Raw genomic sequence first — 22,164 nt, 5'->3', positions numbered from 1 at the left:
GACATAAGACACTGGTCATTTAGTAGCCCCCTGGAGGATTAAATACATTTCCAAATGAGTTTCAAATTAAATACATTTCCAGTGAGTTCCACTTCAAGAGAGTTCTCTGCCTGTGCTTAGGACACGAGGAAGGATGGTAGATGGGAAAATGCAAGCCTGCTGGGTGAGGTTCCTTCTGTCGGCATTGCTTCCAGATGCCAGGCTTGTGATGAGTGTGTTTGACTTCCCACATCCCTTGGATGTAGGTACTGTCTGGGACGTCTGCTCCCCCGGTGGAAATGAGAAAATGATTCGAGACCTGAACTCTGTTCCCAGTGGCTCCCAACTGGGTCTGTCATTTGTTTCAAAGGCTGGATTGAAAGCTCCTGGAGGCTTCTGAGAGCGGCACTGCTGAGCTGTTGGCTTCATAAAAGTCCTCTAGTGACCTATGGAATTTGAGTTATAATAATAATAATGTCACATGAAGAGGCGTCCTGGGGAAGGCATGAGAGGAATTTTAAGTAGCTCAAGTCTCTATTTGCATTATTCACTTTACAAATAGTTTCAGAGCCTTTAAAAAAAAAAAAGTGGTTTTTTTTTTTCATTATGCTGTGGTTTGGGTGCTTCAAAGGAATGATCTAGGATCATAATTTAAAATTTCATAATTTAAAAATGGTTCTCCCTTAAGGTACATCCTGGGAATTGAAACTTGGGCCAACTTTGATATGGTTTTGTCATCGGGAGGAAGAGGGATGGAGCTATTTCAGGGATTTGTCCTTTCTTGGGATTCAAGAGGGGATTTAAAAGTGTTGTACTGTACAAAAAAAAAAAAGTGTTGTGCCCTAATGTCCCCTTGTCCCCTTCCTTTTCTCTCTTCCCTTCCATATTTTTTCTTTCTCTCTTCTTATGGGGGAGAGGTGACTGGGGAGTGCTGGTTGGGAGGCTGAGGCTTGGAATTTGACCACTCTTCATCTTCCTGCCCACAGGTAGTAACCCCCGTGAGGACGGGCCAGGGCTACGTGTACGAGTACCCGGCCAGATACCAAAAGGACATCTACGACATCCCTCCTTCCCACGCCACGCAAGGGGTATGTACCAGCACCCAGGGTGGGGCAGGGCGAGCCTTCCTTCAGGGCTGCGAGCAAAGGGAAGTTCACCACGTAGGCATGTTTCACTTGAAGCTAGCTATACAGAAGCCATTTCCAGCAATGCTATTTAAATTACGTTTTCTGGATTTGCTCAATCAGGAAATCCTAGGCCTTTATCTGACAAAGCTTTTGTCACTTATCATTCTCAGTCAGGAAATGTAAAATTTTAAACTATAGTTTAAAGCGCAGACAGTAGGGTGCCTGGGTGGTTCCGTGAAGTGGCCGACTGTGACTCAGGTCACGGTCTCAAGGTCCTGGGATTGAGCCGTGGGTCCTTGGGGCTCCCTGCTCAGCGGGGAGTCTGCTCTTCCCCGTCCCTCTGCTCTCTCCCCCACCCCGCTCATGCTCGCTCGCTCTCTCTCACTCTCTCTGCTGCAAATAACTAACTAAAATCTTTAAAAATAAATAAATCAAGTCCAGACAGTGTAGATACTTCACATCAGGTCATTTTTATACTCCAATCTAAGTCGAAGAACATGAAACCTAAAAAGAATTCTACCATCCCCTTATGACAAGCAAGGGTATACATAACCTGACAAATTAGTCGCCAGTGAAAGGCTTAGTAACGTAAGAAGTGACACGTACGCAACATTTCTGTTCTGGGTAACGCAAGTGTTTCTCTTCAGGTGTACGATATCCCTCCATCATCAGTGAAAGGCCCCGTGTTTTCAGTTCCAGTAGGAGAGATAAAACCTCAAGGCGTCTATGACATCCCTCCTACCAAAGGGGTAAGTGAGCTACCACAGAGCAGCAAAAAAGGGGTGTGTGTGTGTGTGTGTGTGTGTGTTTATTGGGGTAATACAAGAAGGGCAAACCAAAGGGGAGAAACCAGTCTTTGTGAGAGTGAACGGGAAGATGGAAAGGCAGTAGGCAAAGGCAATAAGCCTAAGGGCTCCAGGGGCACCTGGCTGGCTCAGTCAGGAGACATTCGACGCTTGATCTCGAGGTCGTGAGTTCAAGTCCCCCGTGGGGCCTCGAGATTACTTTTTTAAAAAGGGAAAGGAAAGAAAAATCTCAAAGTCTAAGGGCTCCATAGTTAGGGCATTCCATTAAAAATGAGGTAGCCAGTTAGAAGATAAAATAATTCAGTCTGGCAAGCAAGGGATGTATCTCGTATTTATGAGCAGCGTTACAGCATCTCAGTCCATAGCTTGCTGCATCTGACGTCCTCTCTTGTCCTCTGGGGCACGCCTGCCCCGAAGTACAGTTACGCCTACTGTGCAGAGAAGGGAACTGTGTGTCAGAACATGGAAGCAACTATTCAGCGTGTCACAGCCGGGAGACCCGATGCCTCGTCCTGTGTGTGACGGCACGGTCTGCCTCCCTGCCTGGATCAGCCGCGGAAGGAGACCCAGGAGGTGGTCAGAAACTCGGGCCTGGGACCCAGGGAGGGCCACTCAGCCAGGAGGGGTCCACACACAGGCGGCGCTGAGGCCATGGGAAGGATGCTCCCGCCCAAGGATGAGGGAAGTGAGAGCAGAGCCGAGCCTTGGGAAACAGAGGCCAGAAGTGAGTGGAAGGCGGAAAGCCAGGAGCCAGCAATGAGGACTGAGAATCGTAGCCTCATTTTTAGGTCCTTTTCAGCTTCTGCACGTTCGCATGAGCCAGCTGAAAAAATAATGGCTCCTTTTCCACTTGCTTTTCAGGTATATGCCGTCCCTCCCTCTGCTTGCCGAGATGAGGCAGGGCTTAGGGAAAAAGAGTATGATTTCCCCCCTCCAGTGAGACAAGCCGCAAGGCCAGACGTCAGACCCGAGGGCGTCTATGACATCCCCCCAACCAGCACCAAGCCGATGGGGAAGGACCTTCACGTAAAATACAGCTGTGATGCTGCAGGAACCACGGATCTGGCGACACGGAGACCCCAAAACGTCTCGCTGAACCACCCGCCCTCACAGCTGGGACAGTCCCTGGGCCCCCAGAATGACGCCTATGACGTCCCCCGAGGGGTTCAATTCCTGGAGCCGCCGGCAGAAACCAGTGAGAAAGCAAACCCTGAAGAGAGAGAGGGTGTTTACGACGTCCCTCTGCACAGCGCCCCGGACATCAAAGGCTGTCAGGACGTGGTGGATGGTATCAACCGGTTGTCCTTCTCCAGCACGGGCAGCACCAGGAGCAACATGTCCACATCTTCCACCACCTCCAAGGAGTCCTCCTTGTCGACCTCGCCATCTCCGGACAAAAGGCTCTTGCTGGATCCGGACACGGCCATCGAGCGGCTGCACCGGCTCCAGCAGAGCCTGGAGATGGGCGTGTCCAGCCTCATGGCGCTGGTGACCACGGACTGGCGGTGCTACGGATACATGGAGCGCCACGTCAACGAGATCCGCGCCTCCGTGGACAGGGTGGAGGTGTCCGTGAGGGACTACCTCCACTTTGCCAAGGGAGCCACCGCCAATGCGTCCTGCCTCCCCGAACTCCTCCTGCAGAACAAAATGAAGCGGGAGCTCCAGAGGGTGGAAGACTCCCACCAGATCCTGAGCCAGACCAGCCACGACTTGAACGAGTGCAGCTGGTCCCTGAACATTCTGGCCGTCAACAAGCCGCAGAACAAGTGGGACGACCTGGACCGCTTCGTGATGGTGGCGAAGACCGTGCCCGATGATGCCAAGCAGCTCACCACAACCATCAACACCAACGCAGAGGCCCTCTTCCGGCCGGGCCCCGGTGGCTCGCACGCCAAGAGCGGCTCCGAGAGCATCACGAACTCCACGGAGTACCCGCACGTGGCGTCCCAGGTGCAGCTGCTGCTGCCTCCCGGGGACCCCAAGGCCCAAGCCCTCACCAAGCCGCTGCCCCCGAGCCTGGGCAAGGACCAGCCCCCTGACTGCAGCAGCAGCGACAGCTCCGAGAGGAGCTGGATGGATGATTACGACTACGTCCACCTGCAGGTAAGGAAATCGGGCTCCTACGGCCTGTACTCGCATTCAGGGAGCCTGGTGGGTGGGCTGGACAGCCTGGGGCGAGAACGTGGTTCACGGTTCTCGAGCAGAATTCATAGCTCACATATGAAGGCGACAGCACTGGCCCGAGAGTGCTGAGTCCTCAGTTCCCTGGCACTAACGGTGTGATCCACTGATTGAACCTCCCGGGGCTGTCATTTCTTCATTCGCAAAGTGAATGGAGCACGGGGTTGGGGTGATCCATTGATATGCCTCGGGCAAGCGGGAAGAGACCCCCCAAATAGGCACATGTTTCTCTCACATAATCACACCAGCTCAACCTCTGTTCGCATTTTATGATAGAGTTCTGCATGGTATTTTATTTGAAAAAGGAGGGAGGCACTGTGACGAAAGAAAGAAGACTCTATACTAGAGAAATTCTCAGAAATCCCTTCAGCTCTGCAATGTGTGTTTGTGTGTTCAATTAATTACTGAAGCCTCAGATTGACCTTGAAGAACACCGGGTGTTTGTCAGTTGACCCAGAATGTCACCAGCACATGGGAAAGAGGGCAGGCACAGTCTGCCTCCTACACATGGAAATTCTACCACGTTGACCCGGGATCCTTTTCACTTTGGGGAATTCAGACTTTTATCCAAGATCCATTATTTAGAATTTGCTATCTCCTTCGGCCATTCCTTTCATCTGACTGAGAGGGATGGGTCATCTGGAGGACTGTTGGACTAAGTACAGTTCCCTTGCACACAGGAGACTGGAGAGGGGAGAGAGCCGAGCCCTGCCTCCCACCCCGCACCCCCACTGCTAAGGAAAGGGGCAGGATAGAGTAGATGTGGGGCATTCACCCTTCCCGTAGTGCGTCGTTCAGCTCTGCATACCGGGAAATACTAATTTGGTGTAGAGTTATAGACAATCCAAAGAAACCGGGAGTGCAGTGTGGACCCCGTTTAGAGCTGCGTTAGGTTTATGGGTTTGCATATAATCTGTTAGAGGAGAACCCTGAGAAATAGTACTGTGTAAGGAGGTTTGCAGGGGAGTGTGGGTCTCCCAAAATGGGAAAGTGGAGTGGAGATGGTGGCACCCCCCATGAGAACAGATTTTAGTTTTCAGCCCTGCCCTACACAGGGATGCTGGAAGTCTGGCCGGGAGCGTGCCCTCCCTGTCTGGCATTCACAGGGCCTAACAGGGCCTACTAGAGTCAAGGCAATGGAAAACTAAAGGGCGTTTACACATTTGTCAATGAAAGTGTTAGCACAAGTGAACCACAGGGGTGATGTAATGTTTTCTTTATGTTGACAAATAACAGGGGAAGGAGGAGTTTGAGAGGCAACAGAAAGAGCTGCTGGAAAAAGAAAATATCATCAAACAGAACAAGATGCAGCTGGAGCATCATCAGGTAAGTCAGGCAGGACAGGACCTACCTGGGATTGAGGATTTCCCGCTTCGTAAGGGAGGTAGCCCTTCAGAAGATCATCATTTTGGTCCTTCCAGCATTCTTGGGCGCATATAAGCTTCAAGGCTCAGGGTGCCTGAGTGGCTCAATCGATCAAGCGTCTGACTCTTGGTTTTGGCTCAGGTCATGATCTCAGGATCATGAGATGGAGCCCCATGTCGGTTCCATGGCTCTGTGCTCAGTGTGGAGTCTGCTTGGGATTCTCTCTTCCTCTCCCTCTGCTCCTCCCTGTGTGCTCTCTCTCTCTCTCAAATAAATAAATCTTTAAAAAAAAAAAAAAAAGCTCTGGGGTACCTGGGTGGCTCAGTCGGTTGAGTGTACGACTCTTGATTTCAGCTCGGATCATGATCTCAGGGTCATGGGTTCGAGCCCTGAGTTCCATCTGGCTTCATGCTCAATGGGGAGTCTGCTTCTCTCTCTCTCTCCTTTCCACCTCCCTATTACCCCTTTCCCTCACACTCTCTTTCAAATAAATAAATCTTTAAAAAATCATCATAATAATAAGAAGCAGCAGCTCCAAAGCTTATAATAGGGAATAAGAACAAAGAGAATGTTTATAGCTTTAGTAATCCAGCTGGTGTACCTAGATTATGTCTAAATAGCCATTTTTCCAGGATACTTCTGTATACTTAACATGTTAGGACTTTTTGGGTTAAGGCTGTTGGTCTCAGAAGCAAAACCCAGTCAAGCTAGGCCAAGCAAACAGGTTTTATAACAAAATCATAGTAGGGTAATGTAGGAAGAGAAAACACAGATACAGCCAATGAGCCTGATCGCAGATAAGTCTGATGAGAGCTCAGACTGTAAATTCTCTCTCCTTGGACTTTCTTTTCTCTAAATTTGCTTCCTTCTCCTCTATTATCTGACAGTTTCCTCTACTTGTCTACTCATTTGGCTCCTACTGAACTTCACAGAACCCATGCATGGCCACTCAGACTCCTTCCCACAGATGGCTTTTCAGCTTAGCATCTTTAGCTAATAGCTCCCTACTGTGGTTCATCAGATTACTAAAGCAAAACAAAACAGAGAGAGAGAGAGTCTGATTGGGCCATCTCTATCTATCTATCTATCTATCTCCTACAACACAAGTGTATGGCTTGGCTGTTCTTGGTCCAATCTAAAAGAATGAGAGCAGAATCAAATGTGTTCAAGATATATCCAAGCCCTCAAAGAAGGGATTTGGGCAAGGCAGGCTCACTCAAAAGCTGGGCATGAGTGGGACTGATAATGACGAGTCTTACTGGTAGGGGGCATAAAAATAGAGAGTAATGGATCGAGGACTTACATGCCTTTTAAGCTGAAATAAAATGTCACATAGAGACATGAACTGTCACGTTGCCTCAGGAAACCAGAGTTCCTTTTTAAAAAAAAAATAATATTTTATTATTTTTTTAGAGACCAAGAGAGCACAAGAGTTGGGGGGGAGGCAGCAGAGGGAGAAGGAGAGAGAGAATCTCAAGCAGACTCCACACTGAGTGTGGAGCCTGATGAGGGACTCCATCTCACAACCTGAGATCATGACCTGAGCTGAAATCAAGAATTGGTTGCTTAATCGACTGAGTCACCCATGCGCCCTAGGAAACCAGAATTCTAGTCCTTGCTATCTGACCAGCCAACTCTATGACCTTAGGCAAGTCATTTAACCTCCATGAACTTCAGTTGCTTCTATATAAAATGAGAAAGTTCTCCCATCTCTCTAATAAGATGATATATTTATGAACATATTTGCAAAAGCATAAGCGAGATACCGTCAAACATCACCCTGGATCCATTTATGTCTACTTTGGCATTTAGCCAAGGAGGACTGCAGGGCTTTAGGGAACTTGTTGAAACCATAGTAATTTCTAAGAAGAAAGCAGATTCTCTCAAAAAACATAGCTTACGGTGCATTTCTTGGGGGCAAAACTGGATGAGGTTGGCCCTACTCTGACTTAGCTCTGTCTCAGAGCAGAAGATCGTGGAGTCCTAAGCTCAGGTCACAGGTAGTCCTTACCTGCAAAAGAAAGGTCTTTCCTGAGATTTGGTGGAATAGCATGAGATTATAAGTACAGTTTAAGTAATAACACCAGCCAGGAGCAGTAAGGAAAGAAGGAAGGTAACACTCCTTGAGTCTATGTGCGAGTTTCTTTTCTTTCAACAGCTCTGGGTGGCTAAGCGCTCTGATGAACAATTAGCATTCACATTCCCTTAGAGATTCTGCACATGTATTTATAGGTGTAAATAAATACACCTGTAGTGCTGCCTAACATTTACAAATCTTGCCTGCAAGAGTAGGAGAAACAGAAAGGGGTCATGGATGGTCAATTATCTAAGAGCCTGGAAGGGACAGAGTCAAGGCTTTCCCAGAGGAGGAGCCAACTGTCAGCGATTGACTGGATAAGGAGATCCCCCCATTGGATTTTCCCTCGCCGCCACTCAGTGTTCAATAAACATTTATATAGAGATGACGATATACCAAAAACCACTCTAAGCACTTGGTAAATGTTAACTCATGGAACTTTCATAAAGGTGCAGGTGACAGCTGAGTATAACAGCTAGCTGCCTTCCAGCCGTAGGGCAGAAGAGACCAATATCCAACCGCAGTGGCCTGAACTGGGAGATTCCTTAGCGATCCTCTTTTTCAGCCTCCACATTTTACAGTTTAGGAAAGCAAAGCCTCTCATCTAAGTGAGCACTAACCACTTACTAGGGATTGAAATCCCTGTCCTTGAACCCCAAGCCCCAGTTAACTTCCAAGATGGTGCACTGCCTTCCCCTTCACAAACTCTGCTTTTCTCTCCCTTGCAGCTAAGTCAGTTCCAGTTGTTGGAACAAGAAATCACCAAGCCTGTGGAGAACGACATCTCCAAGTGGAAGCCTTCTCAAAGCCTCCCCACCACAAACAGCAGCGTGGGCACTCAGGATCGGCAGCTGCTGTGCTTCTACTACGACCAGTGCGAGACCCATTACATCTCCCTCCTCAACGCCATCGACGCCCTCTTCAGCTGCGTCAGCTTGGCACAGCCGCCACGCATCTTTGTGGCCCACAGCAAGTTTGTCATCCTGAGCGCACACAAACTGGTGTTCATTGGGGACACGCTGACAAGGCAGGTTGCTGCCCAGGACATTCGCAACAAAGTGATGAACTCCAGCAACCAGCTCTGTGAGCAGCTCAAGGCGATCGTGATGGCAACCAAGATGGCGGCCCTCCATTACCCGAGCACCACGGCCCTGCAGGAGATGGTGCACCAAGTGACAGACCTGTCCCGGAACGCCCAGCTCTTCAAGCATTCTTTGCTGGAGATGGCCACCTTCTGAGAGGAGAAAGGACAGAAAGGGGGACTGAGTGCGCTTCTAACGAAAACTGGAAATGCTCTCTGGTTTTTTGTAAATGTTATCTATTTTTGTAGATAATTTTATATAAAAATGAAATATTTTAACATTTTATGGGTTGGACAACATTCAGAAATTCAGGGAGCTAGAGGGGGATTTTTTTTTTTCCCTGTGTGGTTCTTACGTAAACACAGAAGCATCTAAGGCCTAAACTGTACAGAAACTGGTTCACGTGCGTGTGTATGCCTGTGTATTCATGTTCGTTTGTAGATGTTTGTCCAATACATTCCATTAGAAAACATGAATGAAGAAGCACCTTAGTAAGCATGTCCTAATGCTGCATTTTTTTTCCTTATTATTTTTTTTTAATTTTAGAAAACATACCAGCTAGTTGTAATATTGCTCTACATATACTAGTGATTATTCTGAGCCTGTCATGTCCAAGTGTGGGAAGCACAGTATACGTGAAAGTGTTCACCTTCTAATAAACAGGCATGGCATGACTTGACCTTGTTTGGACACCCCTTTCAAAACTGATCATCTTTGGCCCATTGTGGCAAAATGCCTCACTTCTGATTGAAAATGCCCTTTTAAAAATGGAAGAAGATTCAGGAAGTATACGTTAACCCAAGCACCCCTATTTGAGAAGTATGCGGAGGCTAAATCCCTGGTTAGGGCTGGGTTGTTTGAACACAGGACATTATGATAAAAAGAAAGCAAATGTTTTCCCCAGGGCTTTTTGATCATCCACATTTATGAGTGACTTGGCCATGAAGTTTTCCAAAGGGTGTTTTTAGATTTGCAAAAACTAAATTATTTGCAGCAGGAATTCATAAAGACATATCAGACTACAACTGTCCACAAAAAGAAGGGATGGTTCCATCTGCCAGTTTTAAGTAGAGGCCCTTCTGACTCTCAACTCTTAGGTGCTACTGCTTCCATTACCTGACAAAAACTGACCTGTTCCTGAGTCACTTAAAGTTTAGAGCCACCAGTCTATATCCTATTCTAAGGGAATTCACTATTTGATCTTGCAACCTTCTTAAAACATGCAGCTGCTGACCCGACACTCAGCTGGTCCAGTCTCAACAATTCTATTTGGCCTTAATCCTGTGTATACAGCCCACCACCATCTTCCAGCTCATCACAGCATCCATGCCATTACACCTGCTGGTGTTGGCACAGTAAAGACACCCACGAGCCATTTGACTGGCCTTGGGGCAAATAAGATACTTCCTACCTAGTAGGTAAATGTATTCACATATTAACAAGTCAATAAGCATGTTATCCATAGGCCTTCAGTCCAGTTCTTATTTAATGGTTCTAAACTAGACCATTTGAAAACATTTTTATTTGCCAAGTATGCCTTGACTTAATAAAGCTTATTTGTTTTAAACAACCAAGTCATTGGAACAGGAAAGGATTTAAGAGAGAAGACTGTGCAATCTAAGTATGAGGGGAAAATTCAGCAAAACATCACAGAAGGTGCTTTTCAAAAAAACCGTATCATAGTTCTCCAAGCTCTCTTCTGTCAAGAGATGATTACGTTTCATGACGAGTTGTATCGTTTCATGACGAGTAAATGTGTGGGGAGAAAGGAGACTGCTAAAAACCAACTCAGTAGGAGTTGAAAGGTGCCCCTATAGAGTTCATTGTACAGTATATTTCTTAGGAGATGACAGACTTGTTTTAAGCTAAGTGGTGACCTTTCACATTTTTAAAACCAAAATTTCAATCTGTATTACTCTCTTCCCCATCTTGTATGTAAAGGCTATTTTTTAAATCATTAAATTTTTCAATCTCAATTTCCATAGGCACTGGGTTTTCTTTTAGCTTGCTATTGTCTTTGTCTCAGAATTGCCTGTTGGTGTATTTGGGCACTCCTAATAGAGGAAGCTAAATGATGGTTATTGTATCAATAGTATAGGTCTGGATTTTTTAGAAAAATTGAGAGTTGTTTATTTTTTCGTTTTGTATCACTTCAGAGGGTATTTACATTTGAAGAAAATTCTGGGTTCTGTGAACATTGCGAAACCCAAATATCTGGAACAAGGCTTAGCTTCACCAGAAATCTTACACATTTAAGCGATGAGTAGAATGATTTCTACTATCATAATATGGATGTTGCCATTCATGAGGTTTAGAGTCAAAGAGAATGACTTAACTCACTTTGGAATAGACATAAAAAAGAAACAGTTGAAACTATTTGAAGCAAATTCGAGATTCATAGCCACATAAATTACTTTTAATGCTTAGCCTACTTTTTCACAGGTGTCTTACTAAGATTTACAGCTAAGGCATTTAAATATACCTTGTATTATTTTGCCCACATCTGTAAGTGTGAATTGATTTTCAAGAAAAGTGTCAAGGCACTTCATTGAGGAATAGAAGTCTTTTGAAAAAATGGTGCTGGAACAACTAGATCGCTCCATGGTAAAAAAAATGAGTATGTACCTTACACCCTACACACAAATGAAATGGGTCATAGACTTTAATGAGTCTAGAAGAAATCATTGGAGAAAATCTTTGAGATCTCAGGTAGACAAATGTTCCTTAGATAGAAAAATAAATAAGAAAGAAACCATAGAAGAAAAAAATTGATAAATCAGACTTCATAAAAATTAAGCTTCTGGCTCTTCTAAGGAGACTGTTAAAAATAGAAAAAGGCAACCCACAAACCAGAAGAAAATATTTGCACCACATACATCATCCAAGAACATTTTATCAGAATGAGGAGACAAAGTTTTTTAAATGGGCAAAAAATATGAAGAAAAACCTCACTAAAGAAGACATATGAATGGGCAATAGGTAAACGAAGAATACATACACCAAATAAAGTCACCGAAACAAAAAGGCAAGCCATACAAACTTGATGGACAAGGGAGCTATGGTACAATGTTTGGAAAATAAATGGGCAGTTCCTTAAAATACTAAATCTATGCCTACCATACAGTCTAGGAATTCCTCTCCTAAGTATTTACTCAAGAAATAAAAACGTATGTACGTACAAAGACATGAAGAAGAATGTTCATAGCAGCTATTTATAATAGCCAAAAGCTAGAAACAACCCAAATGCTCATCTGTGTGAATGAATAAAACCACTGTGGTACATCCATCCAATGGAATACTACACAGAAACAAAAAGGAATAAAAAAAAATTTGAAACAAAGCCAACACGAATGACTTTCAGAATCATTACAATATGTAAAAGAAACCAGACAGAACAGAATACACATGGTCTGTTTTCACGTACTCAAAGTTCTGAACATGCAAACTATGGTGACCGGAAGCAGATCCGTGGTGTCCTGCAAAGAGGAGGGACAGGGAGGGATTACAAAGGAGCTCAGGGAACCACGTGGGAATGATGAAAATGCCCATTTTCTTGATTGTGCTGATGGCTTCACAGGTATACACATGTCAAAACTCATCAGATTGTACACTTGAAATATATACAGTTTATTCTTCTGTTAATTATGACTTCTTTTTTTAAATAAGTGGTCTAACCACTCCAATTAGAAATCAGAGATTCTCAGGCTGGATTTTTTTTTTTTTTAAGCAAGACTACACTATATACTATTTTTTTTAAGATTTTTGGGCACCTGGGTGGCTCAGTGGGTTAAGCCACTGCCTTCGGCTCAGGTCATGATCTCAGGGTCCTGGGATCGAGTCCCGCATCAGGCTCTCTGCTCAGCAGTGAGCCTGCTTCCTCCTCTCTCTCTGCCTGCCTCTCTGCCTACTTGTGATCTCTCTCTGTCAAATAAATAAATAAAATCTTTAAAAAAAAAGATTTTTATTTATTTATTTGACACAGAGAGCAAGAGCACAAGCAGGAGGAACAGCAAGCAGAGGGAGAGAGAGAAGCAGGCTCCCCACTGAGCAGGGAGCCCGACACGTAAGGTCTATCCCAGGACCCTAGGATTATGACCTGACACAAAGGCAGACACTTAACCAACAGAGCCACTCAGGTGCCCCTAAACTATATACTACTTAAAAGACACATATATTAAATAAAAATCACAAATAAGTTTTAAAAAGCAAAGGGATAGAAAGAGATATATCATGTACATTGTGATTTAAAAAAGAAAAAGCTGGAGTGGCTACATTGGCAGACAAAGTAGAATTGAGTACAGGGAGGGACCAAGGAGAACATTTCATGATAAAATAGTCGACTCATAAAAAAAGTGAAATATTACTGTGTACATATCTAGACACAAAGTTTCAAAATATATGAAGCAAAAATCGATATAACTGAAAGGAGAAAGGGAAAATCTGTAATTACAGGTGGAGATTTAGATACTCCTGTCTCAGTATTTAATAGAACAAGTAAGCAAATAACAGTAATAATTGGTCATAACCCAGTGATTTCAATCATAGGTATTTACCCAAAATAAATTAAAATCTACATGTCTACTTTAAAAAAAAAAAACTTTTATTCATCATAGTCCCAATGAAGACAATCCAATGGCATCAACAGGTGAGTCGATAAATAAATTATGGTCTAGTCATACAATGGAATAATATTCAGCAATAAAAAGGAGTGAATGGCTGTAATTTCTCTGACATCAGCCATAGCAACATTTTTCTAGTTATGTCTCTCCTGAGGCAAGGGAAACAAAAGCAAAAATAAACTATTGGGACTGCATTTAAAAAAAGAGAAAAAAAAAAACACTTCTGCACAGCAAAGGAAACAATCAACAAAACAACAAGCAACAAGGCCAACCTGTGGAATGAAAGAAGATATTTGCAGATGACATATCCAATAAAGGGTTAGTATCCAAAATATATAAAGAACATATACAACTCAATACCAAAAAAACAAATAAAGCAGTTTAAACATGGGCAGAAGACAGGTACAAACATTTCTCCAAAGAGATATAGATGGCCAACAGACACATGAAAATATGCTCAACATCACTAATCATCAGGGAAATGCATATCAAAACCACAATGAGGTATAACCTCACACCTGTCAGAATGACTAAAATCAAAAATGTAAGAAACAATAGGTGCTGGTGAGGACATGGAGAAAAAGGAACCCTCATGGGACACCTGGACAGTACAGTTGGTTGGGCATTAGGCTTTTGGTTTCAGCTCAGGTCATGATCTCATGATAATGAGATTGTGCCCCAGGTCAGGCTCTGAGCTCAGCAAGGAGTCTGTTAAAGTTTCTCTCTCCATCTCCCTCTGCCCCCCTCCCTGCTCACTCTGTCTCTCTGTCTCTCTCTCTCTCTCTCTCTCTCTCGTGAATAAATATATCTTTTAAAATTTTTTAAATTTAAAAAGTAGAACCCTTGTGCACTGTTGGTGGGAATGCAAACTGGTGCAGCCACTGGAAAACAGTATGGAGGTTCCTCAAAGAGTTAAAAATAGAACTACATTATGATCAAGTAATCACACTATTCCAAAATCATACAGGAAACACTAATTCAGAAAGATATATGCACCTCTACATTTAATGCAGCATTACTTACAATAGTCAAATTACGGAAGCAGCCCAAGTGTTTACTGATAGATGAATCGATGGAGAAGCGTGGTATATACGTGTGTTGTGTGTGTACATACACAATAGAACATTGTTCGGCCTTAAAAAAGAATGAAATCTTGCCATTTGCAACAACATGAATGGAGCTAGAGAGTATATTGCTAAGCGAAATAAGTCAGAGAAAAACAAATACCATATGACTTCCCTCATACGTGGAATTTAAGAAACAAAACAAACAAACCAGAAAAAAAGAAATAAACCAAGAAACAAACTCTTAACTCTAGAAGACAAACTGATGGTGGTGGGGAGGGTGCAGAGTGGGAAGAGTAAAGGGGATTACGGGTGCACTTATCATGACAAGCACTGAGTCATGTATAGAATTGTTGAATCATCTTGTACACCTGAAACTAACATAACACTGTATGTTAACTACAAAAAAAAAATGAAAAAACAAAACAAAACAGGCAACCAAAACAAAAAAATTAATAAAAAGGAGTGAACTAATTATACACATAACACAGCATGAATGGATCAACCTTAGAAATATTTTGCGGAGAAAAAGCCACCCAAATAAAGAATAAATATAAGAAGCTCTAGAAAACACAAAGCCAATTTATAGTAACAAAAATCAAATCAATGATTTCCTGAAGTCAAGGGTAGGAGTTGGGAATAATCTGGAAAATGTGCAAAGGAACTTTCTGGTGTGATCGATATATTTTATTTCAATGCTGTATATGTATAATGGAAATTCTTTGCCATGTGCACTGTCCAATGCAGTATACAATAGTCACAGGCAGCTTTTGAGCATTTGAAAGGTGACTAGTACAACCAAGGAACAGTTTTTAATTTCAGTTAATTTTAAATAGCCACATAGGATGGGGCCCCTGAGTGGCTCAGTAGGTTAAGCGTCTTGTCTGCCTTCAGCTCAGGTCATGATCTCAGGGTCCTGGGATTAAGCCCCGAGTCGGGTCCCTGCTCAGTGCAGTCTGCCTGCCTCCCTCTCCCTCTGCTCCACCCGCATTTGTGTGCTCTCTCTCTCTCATAAACAAATAAATCTTTAAAAAGCCACATGTGGTTAGTGGCTACCATATTGGAAAAGTATTTTATCTATACCTTGAATCTTAGGACAATTATGCAAATGCCGGTATTTGTCAAAATTATAATATACACACAAAATGGGTACGCATTATTGTATGTAAGTCATAGCTTAATAAAGTGGATTTTAAAGAGAGCTAAAGCAGGAGTGCCTGGGTGGCTCAGTTGGTTAAGTGTCTGCCTTCGGCTCAGGTCATGATCCTGAAGTCCTGGGATTAAGCCTTGTGCCTGGCTCCCTGCTCAGCAGGGAGTCTGCTTCTCCCTCTACTCCTCACCACCCAACCCTCACCTGTGTTGTGTTCTCTCTCTTTCTGAAATAAATAAATAAAAATCTTAGGAAAAAAAAAGAGGTAAAGCATTGCCCAACTAACTCTAGTGTTCCATTTTTTTCAAACCAATATTACCCATAATTCACAGAAACACAGGAAGGCCCACAAAAATAAGGTCAAGTCAGAAAGTTCAGCTGTTAGTGTCAACCCTGGGGCAAGTTCAAGAGCCATCAGGAAGACAAAGGCACTTTCCTACTCCCTTAGTCAGTAAAAGTCATAAACCACATCTACATTCTTCATAGTTTTTGAGGAAATATGACAAAAGGACTGTTGCCATTCACCAGAGGACATGAACAACAAGGATTCATTTATTCATTGAACATTTCCTGCCTGGCCACCAGGGCCAGAGGGATGGGCTGTCTGTGCCATCAAGGCAAAAGCAAAAGTTCCCAGCCCAAGAAGCCTCCCAGTCTCCCAGCCTCCCAGCCAGGGTCTCTACCTGCCCAGCTAATGTGTGAGGCTCCAGCAGGGCAGGAAAGCAAGGGAAGATCTGCTCTCTGCTTTTCTTTGTTTGAAACCAAAAGTAAACATGTCTTTTCAACAATTTAAGGCATATTAAATTGGGCAAAAGCCCAACGGAAGGTCAATCCTGTATGAGGAGCTTTAAAATAAAAGTTACTTCTGAGATGGGAACCAAGAAAGGGATAGAAAAATAAAATACATATAGATAGAAAGAGAAATATAGTGCAAGACAGAATGTCTGGCCTTTCTAGGGATTTAATCTAAAATGTGCTTAACACAGGGGAAGCCTTCTTGAAAAGGCCGCCATCTTGATTACAGAGGAATGCCCGCTTTGTTCTGAAAACAGCTCTCTGCAGTATGGAAGGGAGTGAGGAGGGAGCTTGAGGATCCAGAAAACTCAGTTAGGAAGCTCTTCTATCAGTTCTAGCAGAAAGAGCAAAGGTATCCTGGACTAAAAAGGAGAGAGATTCCAGGTGCATAGGAGAGGAACTCAATGCGACTGATGCATTACATATGGCGCCCAATGGAGAGGGAGTGAGGCTGAGGGTTTCTGGTTTGGGCATCAGGACAGGTGGGCCCCTTCTGAGCTAGGAAGCACCCAAGTTCTCCACATCTCCACAGAATCAGCCTGCGGAGAGCATTCTCCCAGCCTAGCACGGAACCCAAGACGGGGCAAAGAAAAAGAGGGTGCTGCGAGCAACGCTTTCCAAGAAACGCCAAACTGTATCAGGAGAAGACTCCAGGAAGCCCATCTCCTTTCGTCCCAGGTCCTGAACGTGTAGGTACACGCTAATTTTGTGGCTGAAAACCAGAAAAGAAAAAACAACCTTGAGAGGGTTTTTAATGAGCCTACAGAGGAAAACCCTTCAAAAAGGGGCAACGGAAAAAAATGTAGCCCACTGACTTTTATCTCGGGGTTTTCTCTTACCAGTCCCTAAAACAAATTCCTCTGCAGCCTGGAGGGAAGAAAGAGCCCATACCTCACAACACGATTTAAGCCCTCTCCTAACAACTATAATTAAGAAAACTGAGTTAACAGAAAAGGCACCCTCGTTTGCCTCCTCACGGACAATTTTCCAGGGAGACAAGAGTCAGCAAGGAATGATGTTAAATGAAAACATACCCCTAATTTTCTCTGGCCTGCCCGGCCGTTAGGATACCATCAGACACCAGACACGATCTCTCCCTCCCCCCGGCAGCTACCATGAAAAAACAGTTTATGAGTCTCCCTTTATGACCCAGGGAGCATAATAGAGGTTTTTCAGATCAGCCTGAGCCCTTTGTGATTTAAATCCCTTTTAAAGAAGTTACAGTCTCTAAGAACAATGCTTGTGAGTGGGACATTTTAAACACTGCAAAGAGAAGCAACAGTAGTCCAGAGTCTTGCACAATGTTGAAATACCAAGACAAAGAACTGGTGTGGGTGTATTTTTAGGAGGATGTAAAAATGTAAATGGACAACTTAGTTAAGGTTGGCCTCCTCCCCCTGCACCCCCCTCCCAGGGACAATTATTTCCACCTATTTGTCTAGACATCCAATCAACACTAGGGAAAAAAACTCAAGATTTGACAAAAGAAGGTTTTAGTGGAATAATGGGTCCCCCAATCCTGTTTGCAAAAGGAAAATCAACAAGCAAGAAAACAAAAGGTCTGCAAAGAACATTCAGAAGAGGGCCTGTGGGGGCCTGTTGTGCGGAGGAAAGCGTTCTAGAGAAAAGCTATCATGTCCGGTGGCTCGAAAGGGGGACTGGGCTTGCATGTTTACACTTCCCAGGCGGCTGCTCTTACTAGAAACTCTCTCCCCCTGCCAGACTCCTTTATCTCCCTGCCGCTGCTCCTGGCCTACGCTCATTCACTCCAGGTAACCGAGTCTTTATCGGGGCACTGCCTTGGAGGGTTCTGGAGCTCTTCATTTGTGCCCAGCATTTTGCTGATCTGAAGCCGCGTTCACTGGGGAGCCCTCAGGGTAGCCTCACACAGCTCCCCCTTGTGGTTTGTTGGGGGAAACAAAAGCCCAAGGAGGACGATGTGGTTTCTCTAGCAGGTTCTACCACCAACATCATGTCTTTGAAATACGGACGCTAATGCAGACCTCGCTGGATGTGGTGAATACAAGCTTTTAGCCTAACCCTGGAGGGCTCTGCAAAGTCAGAGCCGTACTGTTATTTCTCTGCCTGCACTTCGACCTGCTCTATTGTATATTTCAGATCTGGCGCATCTTGGGTTCTTCTCTTCCATCTCAGGGTCTGGCTCACACAAGGAGTTCAATCCATGTGTGCCCACTGGCTAACTCGCCAAATGAAGGACTCCACTCCCTGACCGCCCCCTACCAGTCCCGCCCTGGAGAAGCCCTTTGAAACAACAGGACCTTTCAAGATAAATAAAAAGTGAAATCCCCCCGAAGGGATTTTCCCTCATTGCCATCTTGTAGTGGTGTGGTGGTGGCTGGAGGGCTGTGATGTCTCTCCCTGAGGTGGGATTTCCTGCTTCATAGCTCCCTGTGGGCACAGCTCTGCGATACTCCCTTGCAGTGTAATGAAATCAAGCCCTCTCTCCCCATATTTAGAATCCGTGGCTTTGGATAACTGTTGGTAAGTCACCCTCTGTGCTCTCTGAATGGGACTTGGCACTTCTGTTTCTTCCTCATGCTGGTACTCAGACCTTGATAACCTCACGGCGCTCACAGACCTTTCAACCAGGTGGCCTCTAGGTAAAAATCAGCTGCAGAGAAAACTGACAGAAGTCTTATGGACAAAGAGCTCTGTTACCAGTAAGCACAGTATAGGCCGATGTGCTCATGGGGAGGCCTCAGGAATGCTTTGTTTCTCCTGAGGAACTGATCAGCTTTCTGTCATGGAAGCAGGATTTTTGTAACCAGCTGATGCACGTTCTTCAGAGACAAATTTGATACCCAGTGTCAGTAACTATTTAGGGACCTACGGCTTGAGAGTTTCTGGGTTCTAACTTTTCCCTTTGCCTAATCTTTTTTTACCAAAGCCATTCCCCAACCTTTCTTTTTAGCCTATGATCTTAACTATCACATGTATTCATGGGAAATATTTTGACTGTGTGAGATCTCAGACGCTCATGGGCTCTGCTTCTCATTCTGCAGAGTCAAGATGTTCTCCAGGAGGATGCACTGGGCCAGTCCTACTGGGCTCACAGCCAACCTGCCCACTGCCAGGGTCCCGGGGTGGGACAAGTTCTACCGGCTCTTTCTGACACCCTAAATCAATCTTTCATTGCAGCTGCTCCCAGGCTGGGATGTAAAAGCAATCCAGATTTCCACTTCCACTGCTGGCCATCTTCCCTCAAGGAACCACAGCCTTTTCCTGAAATCCAGTGTCTGACATTACAGGTAAGAATCCCATTCCTTGTTCTTTCAGGAGGCATCTCGGCCCCTTTATTATTTCACTGATGCAAGCTTGACTCATCAGCGCCCAGAAACATTGAAGCCCCGAAGCTCTACCTGTGAGCAGGGTCTCAGCCCTAACAAAATGGGACACGGGGAAGCTTTGTAACAAAAGATGTGCAAACTTTCCAGCTGCACGTGGAGGGAGCACGTATCCCTGCTCTGGTCACAGTCCCATGGAGGGAAGAACTTCATTCTACCTTCTTCTTTTTTTTTTTTTTTTTTTTTTAAGATTTTATTTATTTGACACACAGAGATCACAAGTAGGCAGAGAGGCAAGCAGAGAGAGAGGAGGAAGCAGGCACCCTGCCGAGCAAAGACCCTGATGCGGGACCCGATCCCAGGATCCTGAGATCGTGACCTGAGCAGAAGGCAGAGGCTTAACCCACTGAGCCACCCAGACAACCAGAACTTCATTCTACCTTTACACACATACACTTCCCCCCCAGTGACTGGCGCTTCCCAGTGGCAGAGAAACATCTCCTTGTCTCCCCACAGACCACTTATTAGCTGCAGTGGAAAATTTGTAATTATATGGTAGAGAACTCAGACAACCACTGGACGGAGCCGGGCGATCAGAACACTACCAGGGACGCGCAGACGGACACCATGTGTCTCCAGGGATGAGATCCTGAGACAGTCACAACATCACCTCTGTGAGACCGAATCTCCTCGCCTAATCACAGTGAAACATCAAACACGGATGAAGAACACTCGTTTTGCTTTTCAAAGGTGACAGGGGAAACGTCCTCTGCAAAATTGTCAATGTTACACAAGACGAAGGAAGGCGCTGGGACCCTTTCAGATTAAAGGAGGCGAGAGAGACCTCACAACGAGAAGGGACACCTGGTGCAAATCTGAATCCATCTTGGAGAAGATAATCCAGGACCCAACGCAGGGCTCAAACTCAACGACCCTGAGGTCAAGACCTGGGCTGAGACCAAGAGTTGAACACTTAACTGACTGAACCACACAGGTGCCCCCATAAAGGACCTTATTATTGGGTTAATTGTCAACATTGAAATATACAGAGTAAATTCTCAGAAGTATCTCGTCGATGCTAAATGTACTCAAGTTGATAAATACATTTATTTTGTAAAAGAACAGCCGTATTCTCAGCAAGCACGCACTGAAGTATTCCCAGGTAAAGGGACACAGCGTAGACACGTGTGTCTCAGAAAAAGCATATTCCAAATGCGAACCATGAGGAATCTCAGGAAACTGTGCTATATAATGTATATAAATATACATTATACATTTATATGATTTCTATAAATTATTTATATATTATATATTATTATATATTATATTATGTATATATTATTATTTTTTAAGGAGTTTATTTGTTTATTTGAGAGAGAGAGAGAAAGCTCAAGAAAAGGGAACAGCAGAGGAAGAGGGAGAAGCAGCCGCCAGGTTGAGCAGGGAGCCCCATGCAGGGCTCAATCCCAGGACCCTGGGATCATGACATGAGCCGAAGGCAGATGCTTAACCCACTGACTCACCCAGGTGCCCCTATATTATTACTTTTAGACAAGAAGTTCATTTAAACAAGACACTTGACTTGAAAGAAAAGCTATTTAAGATCCATTTCCTTCCGAGAAATTTATTCCGACACTAAAACAACTTGCCCTGTATGTAATGGCTATGTACAAAAGACTATCAAATGTTTAAGTTATCCTTGGTTTTACAATGATACGTGCAATAGATTGGAATTCTCCAATCAAATCAAGTATGCATAGGATTTTGTTGCTGTTATTGCTTGTTAAGCAATGAAAGCAATTTAATTGACATATAATTGAATGACATATAAAATTTAATTTAATGACATATAAAAATGAAAGTTGAGGGGCACTTCAGGTTATGATGTGGGGGTTGTGAGATCGAGCCCCAGGTGGGGTTTCACCCTCCGCGCAGAGTCTGCTTGAGATTCTCCTTCAGCCCCTGCCTCTCCCCCTGCTCTCTCCCTCTTTCTCAAATAATCAAATAAATAAAATATTTTTTAAAATAATAAAATAAAAGTTGAATGAGCACACCACTGAAGAGTCTTCTTACAGAAAGCTTTTTCCCTCCACTCCCAGCTCCTTTGGATGCCACTAGACTACATCGGTGACCATTTATTAAAAAATGAGTAATCACACAGTAGAGTGGGTGACAAAAGCCAGTTCCTCGATGAAGGACAAGGGGAAAGAGAGGGGGAAAGATGGAGTAAACTGTATGAAAGCCCGGGGGTGGGGGAATCAAACTGCTCTTCTCGCCAGGTGCTCTTTTCCCCAGGGCTGCAGGAAGCAGTGGTCACCTGCACTGTTAACCTTCACCTCCGCGGCACGGCGCATCGTTTCATTGATGATCTGACCATCAAATGGGAGCTGGACCTTCCCCAGGAACAAACCCTGTCGTTGATTCTAGGTTTTTATCCACCGGCTGGGGCTGGTGCCGCATTCTTCATCTCCAGCAGAGCGACTGGCCCCACCTCCTGCAAATGAAGTCGCTCCCTGGTGCAGCCTCCATCCTTCCTTGGGTTTTGCGTCGCCCACGGCCAGGGCTGGACAGTCCCCGGTTGCTGCGCAGAGAGAGGTGCCCGGTCCACACC

The 22,164-nt window shown here is 44.6% G+C and overlaps 1 protein-coding gene across 3 annotated transcripts in view; it reads left to right on the top strand.

Annotated features, from left to right (window-relative positions):
- NEDD9 (neural precursor cell expressed, developmentally down-regulated 9) overlaps positions 1-10,596 on the top strand; it is a 187,595-nt gene extending 176,999 nt beyond the window's left edge. For all 3 annotated transcript variants that reach the window (XM_059399437.1, XM_059399438.1, XM_059399436.1), the window contains 5 exons: positions 966-1,067; positions 1,754-1,855; positions 2,774-4,018; positions 5,333-5,422; positions 8,267-10,596. In XM_059399437.1, coding sequence (XP_059255420.1) covers positions 966-1,067; positions 1,754-1,855; positions 2,774-4,018; positions 5,333-5,422; positions 8,267-8,776 — 2,049 coding nt within the window. In that variant the 3' untranslated portion in view covers positions 8,777-10,596. The remainder of the gene's footprint in view (positions 1-965; positions 1,068-1,753; positions 1,856-2,773; positions 4,019-5,332; positions 5,423-8,266) is intronic.
- Positions 10,597-22,164: the final 11,568 nt, after the last annotated feature.

Source organism: Mustela nigripes, chromosome 5 (assembly GCF_022355385.1).
Source record: "Mustela nigripes isolate SB6536 chromosome 5, MUSNIG.SB6536, whole genome shotgun sequence".
Taxonomy (NCBI): domain Eukaryota; kingdom Metazoa; phylum Chordata; class Mammalia; order Carnivora; family Mustelidae; genus Mustela; species Mustela nigripes.
This window is presented reverse-complemented; position numbering and strand designations above follow the sequence as displayed.